Raw genomic sequence first — 15,239 nt, forward strand, 5'->3', positions numbered from 1 at the left:
AGCCCTGTGCGTAGCTCTGCCTCGTTTGGCTCTGCACAATGGCAATGCTTCTAGACTGGAATTATCTCTTGGATCCACTCTCTCCTCAGGATAAGGGAACCTCCCTCAATCTCTGCATTCTTTAAAGTTTTAGCGTTGGCCATTTCCAAGCCTGGTATTTGCTGCCACACCGGCAAGTAGCTGCAGTGCTGTGCAGGCTCTTTGCAAGGCGCTGGGTTCCTGTTTTTGCTGGAGCACGCAGCTGCTTCTGGGTGGGAGTCCAGGTCACTGTCATGAAAATAGAGTGCAGTGGGGGGAGGGAGGGAGAGAAGTTTCTTCCAGAAACTTTGGGATATGACTTTTAATCATCGGAATTCACATTGGTGGTGAGGAAGCGGATGGTTTTCACCACAAATGGAAGCAACATTATACTGTCAATGCAGCCACAGTGATCACTGAAAAATGAACTTGTAAAGAAATGCACCTGTACCTTTATTGAATCCAAATGTTGCTCATCCGTCTCGGTTAAAGCTGCTTTTTATAATCTCACAGTTCTGCTGCACAGGCTTTTTTGTTCAGCCCTGAGATGGCTGGAAGTTGCTCACGCTATCCAAATCAGAGCTGGCTGAAGACTGGTTACAGAGAGAAGTTCAAAAATTCAAATGAAAATTCCTGGGATCATTGGCTTTTACTCTCTTCGTAAGGTGAGATTGCCTTCTCCAATAAGTCATTTGACCAGTGTAAATTCAAAGCATATACTTGCAAAACACTTGCAAATCAATTTTCTTAAATGCTAATTAAAGGAGAGCTGGTCAAAAATGGGGTGAATTTGAATTTGAAAAAAAAATATAACTCTTTCCTAATAGAGGAAAGTTTGAAAGTCAGTGGTTTTTTAACAGTTCCCAACTGCAATGTTCACACCAGACCTCTCATTTCTAAGGAATTACATTCTACCGTAGAGGACAAGCAATATGTTGTGTAACTAATATGTTCATGCACTTAGCATCTTCATTGACGTTCCTAAAAAAAAAAAAGAGGAGGAAGCAGCCTGTTGGCCTCGCATGCTACAGTGATTGTGATGTGCACACCAGAGTGAAGGGTGTGGTGAAGTGGCACTCATGCGGGAGTGCACAGCTTTCGGCCAGTTCAGGATCATCCTACAGGAATCGGGCGGCCCTGTTTAGTTTTCATGGCACTGATCAAATAGCAGTATGCATCTTTTAATCCATTTGTGGTGTTCTCCAAAACCACAGATCCCGGCAGCTTGATCTGAGCAGTCATTTCTTATCTTGACTCGTGCTTAATGTGTGTCAAGTGGTTTGAAGTCCTTGTTTCATGGTTGCTATAGAGAAGCAAAGACTCTTGTTACTTTGTGATGGACAATCCCAAGCATTCATGAGTCCTGAGAGAGGCTCTCAAAATTATGAGATATTTTTAAAAAATTAACAGTGGGTTCTTTTTTGATTTTCTTTCTGCTTTGGGGTTTTCACGTTGACTTTGATTCATATTGTCAAACTTTTCTCTGGAGCCACAAAGGGTACAGTTTGGGGGTGGGGGGAAAAAAAAGATGTGAAAGGAAAGCTGACATGCTCGTGTATTCATATGACTCATGCATCTTGGGTTTACAGAAAAATGCTAAATCTTGCAAAGCTCTTAACAAAGTTGCAAGAGTTGGCAACACTGATGTTAGTCTTGGGAACATCTTTGGATGGTGACTATTACCCACTTGTAATACAGCTGTCTAAGCAGCGGAAGAGAAGGGGAATAACATGGAGGAAAAGGAAAGAAAGAGTAGTTTTAAATGTACAGCAGCAGCAGCAAAACCTCAACCAATTAAACACTTGGCATGGGAAACATTTAATTTGGGAAGTAGGAAACTTGCTGAATATTGGTGTTTTTTTATTTCAAGCACTTGCTAATACTGTGACAGCTCTGTTTGGAAACAAGACAAGCAAATAAGACACAGGAAAAGTGTCAGATGTTTGTATTGTGTGCTTGTTAGTGTTGTACTTTTATGTTCTGGTTAGCAAGAGGTAAGGTCTGCAAACCACACTGCTAATTATTGCATCCTGGACGGTGGAAGGGAAATCTGCAACACTCCTCGCGCTCGAGGTGGTATGGGTACATCCCATGGAGCCACGGAGCAGCCTGAAACCTCACCCCCCCCCCTTATTGTTTTTCTCTACCTATATTAAGCTTAACCAGGATGCCAGGAGGTCAAGGGCAGCACAGTACCCTTAATTCAACATTTCCTGGTGTTTGGCTGCACCTCAGCTTTTTGTGTGCGTCTTGTGCTCTATAATGGCTTTGCAACCACTTCCTGTGTGTTCATAGGCATGTGGTGCTGTATTGTTATAGCAGCATTTGCAAGGCTTCTTTTATTTTGAATTGAAAAAAAAAATTAAGAATGTATCTGATCTCCCTGCTCCGGTCCCTAGAGCTTTAGAAAGATTTTGATCCAGCTCCAGCCTAGGGAGTTTGGGCTCAGTTTTGATCCCCTTTTGTTTCTTTGAATTGATACTTTGGGTCCCACTTCAGGCACCTTCTGATTTCTCTAAACTTGAAATTAGACCAGTGACAACCCAGTAATGGTCCAGCTAAATGCATGTGTGGACAATGTATGCATATTGGGACGCTGAGACGCTTCGTATTGACATAATATTCTCCAACGTTATTGTACAGTAACATTTATTTTGCATTCACATGTTTCTGATTTTCTTCTCAATGTGCCTGTTGAGCAAAACAGTAGGAGTAATTTATTGAGGTTTTTGTAGGAAAGCATTTGATATTTTTCCTCCTGCCTTGCTGGATTTACAGCTTCAGAGAGCGCAGGAATAACAGCAAACAATTAAATGGATTATAAATGGAGCAAACACTTTCTGGTGGGTTAGAGCAGCAGAGTCAGAGTTATGGGCTCTGCCGTCAAGGGCAACTTGAGAGTAAGTGGGCCCAGCTCCTCTGAAATCAGTGGAGTTGCATCTATTTAATGTCGGGGCTGTATCTATCTGGCTTGTGTTCGAATTTGAGCTGTTCTGATAACCGTGGACAAATCCCATTAGCTGTCTTCCTCAGTTTCCTCATCTGTAAAATGTGTATATCCCTCAAGGGATATAATGAAGCATCATTTGTTTTTTTTTATGGAGCCTTTCTTTCCAGCAACTAAAAGCACTTTACAAAGCATAAGAAATATAATTTTTTGTTGTTGTTTTGTTTTGTTTTTTGTGGCAGGCAGTGTTATTTTGAATGCAGAAATGGAAACTTTAGCATAAAGAAATGCACTGCATTCTGGACAGGCTAATATTAATGTGACGCTTTCACGCTGCATCCCTGGAATATCAAAGTATTCCATACGTTCTGATTGTGCCTTGGGTCAGACCTCGCGGTACCTCAGCTCTAAGTATTAATATCCTCTTTATGCCGAGGGGAAAGTTTACTTTGCTTAAACAAGGTATCCTGTATAGAATGGATGAGACAACCGGTGGAGGCTGAAAGAGTAAATTGATGTCCCGCTTCTTACCTTGTGTTTGTAACAATCCACCTGCTCTGTAAGAATCACACCCAGTTGCGCAGTCACTCTGTCACGCTTGTCCTGAATTCGGATGCTCACATGCAGTACGAGAAGCGTGGCTGTGAATGGTTCATGCTTCTGTGTCTCAATAACGTTGTAATGGTCAATATTTTGGATCTGCCCCTTGATTTTAACAAAGCATTAAAACAGAGAGAATCAAAAGTCAACAGTGAACAGAATGGAGAATGGGTTAATAGCCTGACCGAATTTTGGCAAATTTGCGTGGGGTGTTTGGTGATGTTTTTTAATGGTGCTAGGCTACAAAGTCGCTGGGTTCGTTGAAGATGTTGAGGAGTACGAGAGAGTCTGTGTGAGGAGTCTGCAGAGCCCGTTGGCAGATGTAAGGTGAGGCAATGCACAGCTGCAGGGGAGACCGTGTGACCTTGTGTATTCTTGAATTAGACACAACCCTGGTGCCTGGCATATTAGGAGTCAGTGGGCACAGCTTCATGGAAGAAGTGTTTGTCCCGTGTGCTGCAGTCATCAGAGCAAAGAGATGTTACAAAAGGACAGAAAAGTAGACCAGCCACCTTGTGATGCACTGACTAGTGCACATGTGCACCACTGTCCTCTGTTGAACGGAAGCAGATCTGCTGGGCTGTCATGGGCCTTGTACTGCAAACAGCAAACTTGATTCCACTATAGCTTTCACTATTTTACTACCCCTCACAAGTCTCTTTGCACCAGCCACCCTGCCTTCGTGACAGTACCGACTGCACCTTGGAAAAGGTAAAGGAAGTCTGATATTTCCCCCGCTCCCTAGGGAAAAGCAACTGAGAGATTCCTAGCCATAGAGGGTTTTGTTCTGTTCAGCATCATACTAAAATTTGGGGTTAGTAGAAATTTTTCCCTCTGGTAAGACTGGCACAGGCTGTGGGGGCTTTTACTAGCCTTTTGTAGTGGAAAGCTGGCATGTCATTCACTTTGTGCCCCAGGCCAGATCCAGACTGGGGCACGAGGAAGTTGCCACAGTGGAAGCGGCTCTGGCTCTGCACCAGAGCATGGACACAAAGCGCCTCTAGCCCCGGCTCCAGCTGCATCAGGGGGCATGCAGTGGGTACCAGCACCACGCGAGGCAGGGCTGTGGCAGTGGCGACTGAAGTGAGCAGAGGACGACCAGGGCTGTGTGAGCCCTTGCTCACTCTCCTTCCACTAATTTTCACTCTGTGGCAAGCCATTCCCCCCCAGTCACACCAGTAGTCCAGCAAGAAAGCAGCTCCGTGGGCTGGATTTAGCCCGTGGGCCATATGTTTGACCTTCCCTGGTATAGGGCATGGCCTCTTCCAAATATCCAATTCCTTCCCTGCCATTGTTACTGCAGTGGCAGGACTTCGGCAGTGCCCTTGTCTTCCCAGTTTTGGCATATTGGAGGGTATTCTTGGTGTTCCTGGTTTTGTGCCTTGTGCTTGTGTGACAAGGTTTGAAGTGGGGATTTTGGGGAAGCCTCTTGGATAAACAGTTGCCTGCATAAACATACTTGATTGCTCAGGAAGCTCCTTACACTTCCATGTTCCTGGAGCTGGAGGATTTGCAAGGTTTACATAAAAGGAGAGGCTGCCTGCACTAGTTTTATTTAGACATGAATGGAGAAAGCTTTAGAAGAGACTAAGTTATGTGGTTATAGTTACAAAACGCATTGTAAAAACTGCTCTGTTCTTTTGTGTACGCAGTCACAATGCAAGGAGGAGGATGAAGTTTATAGCAGGTCATTTTAACACAAATAGAAGGAAATCTTTCACACGCATGCAGCCAGCGTGTGAAATTCCCTACTGCTAGAGGCTGCAGAGTTGAATATTGCCGCTGGAATTTTAAATAGTGCTGGTTAACTCAACTAGATAATTAATAATTTAAAAAAATTGTATTGATGTACGGGAAGGCTCTGATCTGGCCAAGAGCATTTCCTGAGCAGCTTCAATGAGGATTAGATTTTGGACCTAACGGCAGGCGATCAAATGCCATGCTTCAGAGAATGGGGTGGCTACTGTATCAGCCAGGAAGGACATTTTTTGTCCTGGCACATTATTGTGCAATGGAAGCAACTCTTGATCTCTTTTTGAAGCATTATAGTTCATGCTGGACTTGATGGATCTCCAGTGGTTTGATATAATAGACCACACCTCTGTTCCATTGCACCCCCCTCCCTTGTATGATGACATTTATTTTAGTTTAAAAATATTTGGCCCCCTGGAGAGTGTTTGTGCTTGGGGAAAGAATTTAACAGCATGCCAGGCAGAGGGGGATTGGTATCATGTCTTGGCCCAATTCTAACTGGATTAAGTATGTGTTGACTACTTCTATGCCCCCTGTAACGTCAATAGAATATTATGCTTTTTCCAATTAATTGTTGTTGCGTTACCACCCCTCCAGTAGTACGGTATTTTGATAGCATTGAGTGGGTTCCCAGATGACTCCTTTAATTCCTCTTGAATCCTTTTATTTCAGTGCACCCTCCTTGCTAGAAGTACTGTCCTACTTCTTTTGAGGGAAGCTGTTGCAAGAAGCAAGAGAAATATCTTCTCTCTTCTGTCTCTCTAGTCTCTGCTTGTGGGGCAGAGGTGCTTCCCGGGAACTGAGTGTTTGGTTTTGAGGCTGAGATTTCTGAAAAGGATTTCTCCTGCGTGCTGTTTGTGAACAAGGGCTTTGTTTAAAGATTAATGTGCTTAGGGCAAATAAACCAGTTACACTAAGGAAATACCCAGACTATCACTGATCCCTCTTCCAACCTGAAGCTGACCTGCCAGGTCTGAGTATCTCCTGCTGCTTTGCAGAGGGATGACAGGACATGCTGCAATGTAAATGGATTCAATTCCTTTTTAGATACTATTTTACCCCTGTATAAGCATATTCCAGTAAACCCTCTACCTAAGGCACCATTAGGATGCAGCCATCACTAGAGTGGAAGATGGTAGGCAATTAATTCATTGCATTCTGCACAGTCCTGGGTTTGCTTGGGAGGGGCAATTGGCCAAAACCCCCAGAGCAAACCAGTGCATTGAGATCTTTAATGTCTATGCAGATCATGGAAATACCAGAGCTCTAGGTCAGTGGTTCTCAAACTTTATAGGCTCAAGGCACCCCTCATTAGTCTACAGGCACCTGTCAGAAAATGCCAGCTCTGAGCTTTCGTTCTTTTTTTGACTGTGGAAAAATAGAGCAATTTTTCTGTAGTCAAGAACTCAGAAAGCCTGCAACAGGTCAGATGCTATTTGAAGTCTCTGGGTTTACCTTCTAAATGATGTTTGCACACCTACCAGTGCTAACACTGTGCGGCAGCCTGTGACACCCTGGAAAGGATCTCAAGACACCCTATGGTGCCCTGGCTGTGAATCGCAGCTTTTGGCATAGCAAAGGAATGCCCCATCCATTCCTTTGCCAATGCCAGGGTGACTTCCAGTCTTGTGTCCTGTCCAGCATAATTGTAATAGCCCTCAGAAGTGATGTGTTTTCCACCACTGCCCTTAGAAGACAGAGAAGGAAAGGGCTTTTTAAAGGTACCCACCAAAAGCTCCTTCAGCTGTACAGAAGTGCTGGGAAGATGAAGGTCTGAGTTCTGGCTCCTGCCCTTAAGATCAGTCCATGGGTGGATCTAGAATTGTGAAAAGGGAGGTGCACCATCACATAGAAAACCACACACGTTCTTTTCTCCAGTTATAAATAAACTAGAGGCTTTACTCATATGCAAGGGGCCTAGGATTGTATTATTCAAAGCAAAAGCAAATAGGACTTCACTGGCCTGAGTTGAAAAGCAAATCTGCAGGTCTGTGAAATAGGAGCTTTGCGAATAGAGGCTGGCCAGATTAGTGGAGCATCAAGACTATTCAAAAGGAGAGAGGCAGCCCTCTTGCATCTGCCTGAGACCACCCCATCAGAGCCACCCATATGATCAGAGTCTTACGCAGCAAGCCACACAAGGAAAGGCGGAGGGGTCTGGGACTCTTCAGCCTGAAGAAAAGAAGGCCGAGAGGGGACCTGGTAGCAGCTTACCACTGCCCGAGGCGAGTACATCAAGGGCTCAGTGAGCAACTGTTCACCAGGGCTCCTGACGGGAAAACCAGGAGTAATGGCCACAAACTCCTGGAAGATCAATTCAGGCTCAGCCTTAGGAAAAACTTCTTCGCAGTCAGGGTGTCCAGAATAAGCTCCCTCCAAAGGTGGTGCAATCACCTACCATGGAAATCTTCAAGAGAAGACTGGATGGTCACCTTGCTGGGGTCCCCTGACCCCCAGTTCTCTTCTCTGCTTGGTGCAGAGGGCTGGACCCGGTGATCTTCTGAGGTCCCTTCTGGCCTTACAAATTATGAATCGATGAATACAGGGAGCATCAAAGGGTCAGAGACGTGAACAACTGGTCCCTGGAAGGTACTTGGTGTAAATTCTGTTGCAGTGGACATTAGAGCAAACCTTATAAAATGTCTAAATGGGAAAGAAGTTTTTGCAGCCCTGTTCTGTCCTCCACCTGCTGGGTTTTTTTTCCTTTTGTCAAAACCAAACCCATGTGCCCTTCCTTGATAAAAAGAAATAAGGAATTGCTTGGTTGCTGTTTATGGGCTGCTTGGTTATTGAATGGAGGAAGGTGGTCTGGTAACTGCCAAGGCAGATGACAGCGAGCTGGGCAGAGGTGCAGATTGTAGGGTGGCTATCATAGAGGACATTCCAGTTTTCTGCTAGTCTGTCCTCTATTGATATGAAACCAGATGCCTTTACGTCCTCTATTTTTCTGAAGTCAAGAACAGGTCAGATGCTGTTTGCAGTCTCTGGGTTTACCTTCTAAATCATGTTTGCACACCTAACAGTGCTGTTAACAGTACACCCTGGAAAGGATCCCAAGAGATCCTTTCCCTTCAAGAGAAAAATAGAGGCCATCAAGGCATCCGGTATCGATAGAGGACAGAGGACAACTAGCCTGTCCTCTATGATGGCCACCCTATAGATACTGGAGGGCAGGGCTAGGATGCAGAATGACCTGGATAGACTGGAGAAACGGGGTACAATCAATCAGGTGCGATTCAACAAGAAAGAGCACCAAGTCCTACCCCAGCTATTAGCGCCCAGGGGCTGGACCCTACGATCATCTGAGGTCCCTTCCGGCCTGACACTATGAATCCACGAACAACCGAGTTACCCGTCCGTGCCCCGAGTGGGTTGAGTCTGTCCGTGGCCTCTCAACCCTGCTTTGCACTGAAGCCCCCACTCTCTCAAGGCAGTGACGGCTTTGGGGGGGGGCAAACTGGGTCCCCCCCACTCTCTCAAGGCAGGGGCAGCCTTAGGGGAGGACAAACCGGGTCCCCCCCCCCCCCCCACTATTCCAAAGTAGTGATGGCTTTAGGGGAGGGCAAACTGGGTCCCCCCCCTCTCAAGGCAGTGGTGGCTTAGGGGAGGGCAAACCTGCTCCCCCCCCCCAGCTCTCTAAAGGCAGTGAGGGCTTTAGGGGAGGGCAAACTGGGTCCCCCCACTCTCTCAAGGCAGGGGCAACTTTAGGGGAGGGCAAACCAGGTCCCCCCAGTATCCCAAGGCAGGGGCAGCCTTGGGGGAGGACAAACCGGATCCCACCCAGCATCCCAAGGCAGTGATGGCTTTAGGGGAGGACAAACCAGGTCCCCCCACTCTCAAAGGCAGTGAGGGCTTTAGGGGAGGGCAAACTGGGTCCCCCCACTCTCTCAAGGCAGGGGCAACTTTAGGGGAGGGCAAACCAGGTCCCCCCAGTATCCCAAGGCAGGGGCAGCCTTGGGGGAGGACAAACCGGATCCCACCCAGCATCCCAAGGCAGTGATGGCTTTAGGGGAGGACAAACCAGGTCCCCCCACTCTCTCAAGGCAGGGGCAGCTTTAGGGAAGGACAAACCGGGTCCCCCCAGTATCCCAAGGCAGGGGCAGCCCTGGGGGAGGACAAACCGGGTCCCCCCCAGCATCCCAAGGCAGTGATGGCTTTAGGGGAGGACAAACCAGGTCCCCCCACTCTCTCAAGGCAGGGGCAGCTTTAGGGAAGGACAAACCGGGTCCCCCCAGTATCCCAAGGCAGGGGCAGCCTTGGGGGAGGACAAACCGGATCCCACCCAGCATCCCAAGGCAGTGATGGCTTTAGGGGAGGACAAACCAGGTCCCCCCACTCTCTCAAGGCAGGGGCAGCTTTAGGGAAGGACAAACCGGGTCCCCCCAGTATCCCAAGGCAGGGGCAGCCTTGGGGGAGGACAAACCGGATCCCACCCAGCATCCCAAGGCAGTGATGGCTTTAGGGGAGGACAAACCAGGTCCCCCCACTCTCTCAAGGCAGGGGCAGCTTTAGGGAAGGACAAACCGGGTCCCCCCAGTATCCCAAGGCAGGGGCAGCCTTGGGGGAGGACAAACCGGATCCCACCCAGCATCCCAAGGCAGTGATGGCTTTAGGGGAGGACAAACCAGGTCCCCCCACTCTCTCAAGGCAGGGGCAGCTTTAGGGAAGGACAAACCGGGTCCCCCCAGTATCCCAAGGCAGGGGCAGCCTTGGGGGAGGACAAACCGGATCCCACCCAGCATCCCAAGGCAGTGATGGCTTTAGGGGAGGACAAACCAGGTCCCCCCACTCTCTCAAGGCAGGGGCAGCTTTAGGGAAGGGGATGCTCGGGTCCGCGCTCGCGAGGGGCAAAGACAGGCTCCCTCCCTCCAGCCCGTCTCCCCCAAATCGTCCCAGAGCGCAGCCCCCCCCCCTCCCCGGGGCAGAAGTTGGGTTTCTATCCTCTCCTATCCGCTCCGCTCCTCTCCTCCCCTCTCCTCCTGGGATGTGGATGTGCAAATTGGATCGGGGTCTTTTTTGTGTGCACCAACTTTTTCCAGTCCGCGGCGCAAAGCAAGGTGCGCCTGTGGGCTCGTGAGGTTGAAAGCCACCCGCAAAAAAAAAAAAAAAAAAAAGAAAGAAAGGAAAAAGCCCCCCATGAAGCTCAGGCTTTCAAAAGATAAGAGTTAGAAATACCTACCGTTTTTACTGACGATTGAGCTGAGCTGGATTTCCGAGGGAGGGATGCAGAAGGCGGCGAGCAAAACGCTAGCTGCAGAAATGATCCCAGCAAGAGATTCCCATCGGTCTTTAAAAGTCCCTTGTAAATCGTTTTAATGGCAGGTTAGTAGCGGGACCGAGCAGATGAAGGTTTGTGCCGAGACGCGGATGGGGAGAAAAAAAAATCCATTGCAATCGGGTTTGTTTTTTTAAAAACATCTAACGCCTACTTTTTAGGAGGGCTTCCAGGTTTTAAAACTGGAGTGAAAATGAAAACGATGAAGCTCGCAAAACTTCAGCCCGGAAAGCTGGTCCAATACAGAGCTGAGCTCAGGAGTCTTGTTAGCACCCGCCTGGCAGCCGGCTGCTGCTGCGTTCCAAGGTGCATATTTTACCAGGCACAATGCAAAACTTTTAAGGCAGGGAATTGGGAGGTACGCTAAGAATTTTTCTGTGGACATAGCGCCCAGATATCGTGTCCGTTTGGATTTGCCCTGGCCCCTGCTTCGTGCTGGCCACCGGCATATAGCAACTAAACTTAGGGTCAGTATAATCCTGGTAAGAACACCCATTTCTTCTGCCCTGCGCTACCGCTGCATTTGTGCAGAAGGGGAGACTAGTCACAGTAGGTAGTAAAATCATCTTATTAATCGCAGGGCAGTTGCACAGCATCCGCTTACTATGTGCACTGTCTAGACTGGTGCTCTCTCTAAACACCTCCCGTGGTTATTGTACAGGCAATCACCATAGGTGATATTTTTTCAGAGGGGACAGTGGAGATCATTTTTATTTCATAGTTTCATAGTTTCAGGGTCGGAAGGGACCTAATAGATCTTCTAGCCCGCCCCCCCGCCAGGGCGGGAGAACAACCCAAAAACACAAACAAAACCACTCACCCTAAAAACAAAAACGGGACTCAAATGAGTCCAGCCAGGTAAGTATCCAGCCTCTTCTTAAAGATCCCCAGGGTAGGGGCCAGCACCACCTCCCTTGGAAGTTGGTTCCAGCTCCTAGCCGCCCTGACTGTGAAGTAGTTTTTTCGGATTTCATGTACAGCATCGCTTATTTTTTCGACGTGAACACCTAATTCTGCGCGTGATTCATTCCTTTATGTTTGAAATCTGGCACTGGCTTCCTATCTCGAGTATAAAGGAATCTAGCCTGTCGTAAATATAGCTGCCTAGTTTCTAAGACTAGAAAGGGACCGACTGGCCACCTGTTTAAAAGAAGCAAAACCATTTCACCCGATAATATCTGCTGGGGGGAGAATTTCTGATGATCGCATTGTGCTATTTAGAGAATTTCAGGAAGTGTGATTAAAACTAGTTTTTAAACAATATTTTTTCCTGTGTTAGTGTGCCCTATGTGTCCTTTTTTAATAGAACATATGCATATAAAACAGAAATATATATCTGGGTGAATTGACTAGAACTGGGAAAAACGATGAATCTCATAAGCCATTAAGATGGCCTAAGAAAGGAAAAGACTAGCTTAGTGGATGGAGGGCTTTGATTCAGATTCAGAAGACTTGAGTTCTGGTCTTAGCTCTGCCACTTTGTAGCCGTGAGCAAATCGGTCTAGTCGGAGCATCTGTTCCCTGTCTATAGAAAGGGGATGATAAAGCTTTCCGAGATGACAGGGATGCTGTGAGGATAAAACCCATTATAGATTGCAAGGTGCTCATACGTGACGTGATAAGGACCACCTCTGTTTCTGGGTGTTTGGAAACATGTATCATTTCATCTCAGCTATGTGCCCTGCATCATTTTTACGTAATCCTGCTGGGGTAGGGATGCATTTCATTCATTAAAGTTTCAAAACTAAAAAGAGCTGCCCAGAAGCCCTCAAATAAAATGGGTTTAATGGGAACATCTGCTTTTCTAGCCCAGGAATTGTCCAGGCTGCTGTTCTCCGTAGTATCTGTGCTACAGGGTTGCTAGTTACTCATGAATGATATGAATCCGAACCCAGGGAGAACTGGGGACATCACTGCAAGGAAGACTGAGCGGTGATAAATAGCCTGGTAGCTGCTGGGAAGCTGGTAATATCACATAATATAATAAATTACATTATGTCTTAACACTTCCAAGTGCACAAGATGGTAGCTAAGATTATGTGCTTGCCAATCCAGATGATTGTTCTGTGTTCTATAAATTGTCTGGTGTGATCTTCTTCCTGAGTCATTTCAGGTTTGAGATGCAGACACTTTTAACTTTAGTCTGGCCCACCTTCCTGATAAGCTTTGAAAGACTGGAGACCTGTTGTGTTCTTGAAAATAAGCATTTCTTGTAAACTCCCCGCACTCTCTCTACATGGAAATGTAGATTAAATCTTGCAGCAAGTAACATGGGTCTGAGGTTAGACTGCTTTCTCAGCAGCGTTTGAAAGGAGATGTTATCAGCAGCGAGTAGGAGTTCAGAGGGTGCAGCGAGACTTTTCAGTCTTAAACACGGATGCTCGTCAAAGGGAGCTGTGAATGGGGTGGTTTCTATGAGGCTGAATGTGGGCAGATCTGATCCCCGCTTTCCAGCACTACCCTGGCCTCCTGACCTTCGACTTGGCCTCTGTTCTGGGTAATGGGTCATTTTGCACCAAGACAGTGTGTGATTGTGTAGTGGCGTGAATAAAGTGCTGCAAACACAAGGTGCTTCATCTGTTGTTTCTGATAGAAGCTGAATCCAGGCAGGGATGGATTCAGGAAAAGCAGAGCTGAGAGCCAGGTGAAAGGGTGGACCAGTGGTTGGATTTGTAGGGCTGCTAAAGCCTGCTAGACTGCCTTTTTCTTTTAAGCATGTGTGTTATTTTGGCAGCGCACTGTACTAAGGAGGTAGTGAAGCAGTTACATTCGGATTGGAGAGGTTGGGGTTCAGGGCCCAGCTCTGCCTCAAACGTCCTGTTTGCTCTTGGTCAACTCACTTGATTCCTCCCAGTTCCCACCGGTAAGGCAGGGCTAAACACTTCCCTTCTTGTACTGCCCATCTCATGGATTTTGAGTTGTAAGCTCTTTGGCACAGGGACTGCCTGTCGCTTTGGGTTTGTGCTGCGGGTCTTGAATCCCTAGTTTTGTGGCCTTTCCGCGCTATTATAATACAGTGATGACAAGTGGTCGCACCTGGGGACTGTGCAGGTTTCTGCCTAGGCTGGGCCCACAGCTCTGCAAATCTGCTGGGCTCATCTGCTCTACCTCTTTTCGTCCCTGTTGTCCCCGTTGCCTTGGCATGTCAGGCATTTGGATGACAAGGTGACGGGAGCCTTGGGCCTGCCTCCTCTTTCATCAACTGGCTTTTTCTCCCTCCCTCTTTTCCAGGCTACTTGCTGCCTTGGGTGTCTTTGCCGCTGCTTGTTCTGAACCCAAGAAATAACTGTGTGAAATGGGCTATGAAGAAAGCAGCTTAATTTACAGCAGCCAAAATTTAGGCTGGGTATTAGGGAAAGCATTGTTAACTGTAGGAGTAGTGAAATGCTGGAAGGAGCTACCCAGGGAGCTTGTGGCGTCTCCTGCACTGAAGGTTTTTAAGAACATGTTAGACAAACACCTGTCATGGATGGTTAAGTATTCTTGATCCTACTGTGCAGGGGGATGGACTTAGATAAACTCTTGAGGTCCTTTCCAGCATGACATTTGTGTCATTCTGTAAACCACCCCCTTTCTGAAGCGCTCTGCGGTGAAGGGATGAGTTTAGGAGCAGGAAGAAGATGAGTTTTGGGGCAGGAAGAAGGGTTAGAAGGGGAGACTGCTTCCTGCTTCCCTCCCATTTATCATTATTGAGAATGTCATGATTCCCGTGGGTCTGCGAGCCTGATTCCTTATCACTTTTCACTTTAGGGAGCCACTTGCTCCGGTGTAAACCCCAGGTGCAAAACCCTGCCGTTCTGATCGCATTTTGCATCCTGCTCTGGTATAAACAGCTACTCGTTGCGCAGGTGCAGGGAACAGAGCTTCCAGGCCCCGTGTCTGGGCGCCGGAACGAAAGACTCGTGTACACAGGACACCTAACGCTCGCTACGGAGCAGGTCTGTCGTGTGCCGTGTTACTGCAAGGGGCACTGTGTGAAGTGGGAGGAAATATCTGAACAGAACCAGCATGACCGAAGCTGCCACAAGTTTTGTACCCCGGACGCAGAGCGCTAGCGCTGTCGCCTCTGCGTACAAGCTTAGGAGTTCAGCGCACTTCCTAAGATCATCCCAACTAAGCAGTAATCGCTGCTTAGTTTAAGAAGGGTAATTGCATTTGCTGTGGAGGTTGCTTTTGGTTTTTTTTTTTTCTTGTGGCTGGAAAAAACAAGGGGAAAGGTTTATTCTTGCCACGCGTTAATCGAAGCTGCGTTCGGAGAGAAGCTGCCGGTGCGACAGTAATCCTGCTTTTGCACGGGGCGGTGGATGAGTTTCCTTGGGGGCTGTTCCTTAGGTGCAAATTAGGTACACATTAATAATACTGATGGTACAGTACAGTGCAGTAATTTGTACTTGGGCACAAATTAATAATACTGATGAGACCAAGGTGTGTATATAGCATTTAGCCTGTCCTATGGGTTAGCTGGAAGTTTGTTTCCTTCCCCTGACCCCTTGGGCACCTATTTTAAGCCTGGGACACCCATCTCTTCTCCTCTGCTGGAGGTCTCAGTCACTTTTTTACTTTACCTCTTGCTGTTACTGCCCGATTGATGTCGTATTTAGGCATTAGTACTGGCTCCTAATTGACACTTTATAATTTATTATGGAT

At 47.4% G+C, this 15,239-nt stretch overlaps 1 protein-coding gene and 1 long non-coding RNA gene across 6 annotated transcripts in view; one reads left to right on the plus strand and one right to left on the minus strand.

Moving 5' to 3' along the window:
- Positions 1–11: 11 nt before the first annotated feature.
- Positions 12–10,634, minus strand: LOC112549270. 2 transcript variants are annotated; one of them, XR_003092650.1, is made up of 4 exons: positions 10,497–10,630; positions 7,047–7,133; positions 3,497–3,670; positions 12–1,321 (listed from the first exon to the last, which is right to left on the minus strand). It is a non-coding gene; the product is annotated as an uncharacterized LOC112549270 (long non-coding RNA). The 2 variants fall into 2 exon arrangements; XR_003092649.1 differs by lacking the exon at positions 7,047–7,133 and having other exon boundaries at positions 10,497–10,634.
- The window catches only part of HEG1 (heart development protein with EGF like domains 1), a 75,422-nt gene continuing 70,729 nt past the window's right edge, over positions 10,547–15,239 (plus strand). For 3 of the 4 annotated variants that reach the window (XM_025196953.1, XM_025196956.1, XM_025196955.1), the window contains exon 1: positions 10,547–10,639. In XM_025196953.1, coding sequence (XP_025052738.1) covers positions 10,633–10,639 — 7 coding nt within the window. In that variant the 5' untranslated portion in view covers positions 10,547–10,632. Of the gene's footprint in view, positions 10,640–10,779; positions 10,899–15,239 lie in introns of those variants that run through there. The other variant, XM_014517024.2, reaches the window with a different exon arrangement.

Source organism: Alligator sinensis, unplaced genomic scaffold (genome assembly GCF_000455745.1).
Source record: "Alligator sinensis unplaced genomic scaffold, ASM45574v1 scaffold4_1, whole genome shotgun sequence".
Classification (NCBI taxonomy): domain Eukaryota; kingdom Metazoa; phylum Chordata; order Crocodylia; family Alligatoridae; genus Alligator; species Alligator sinensis.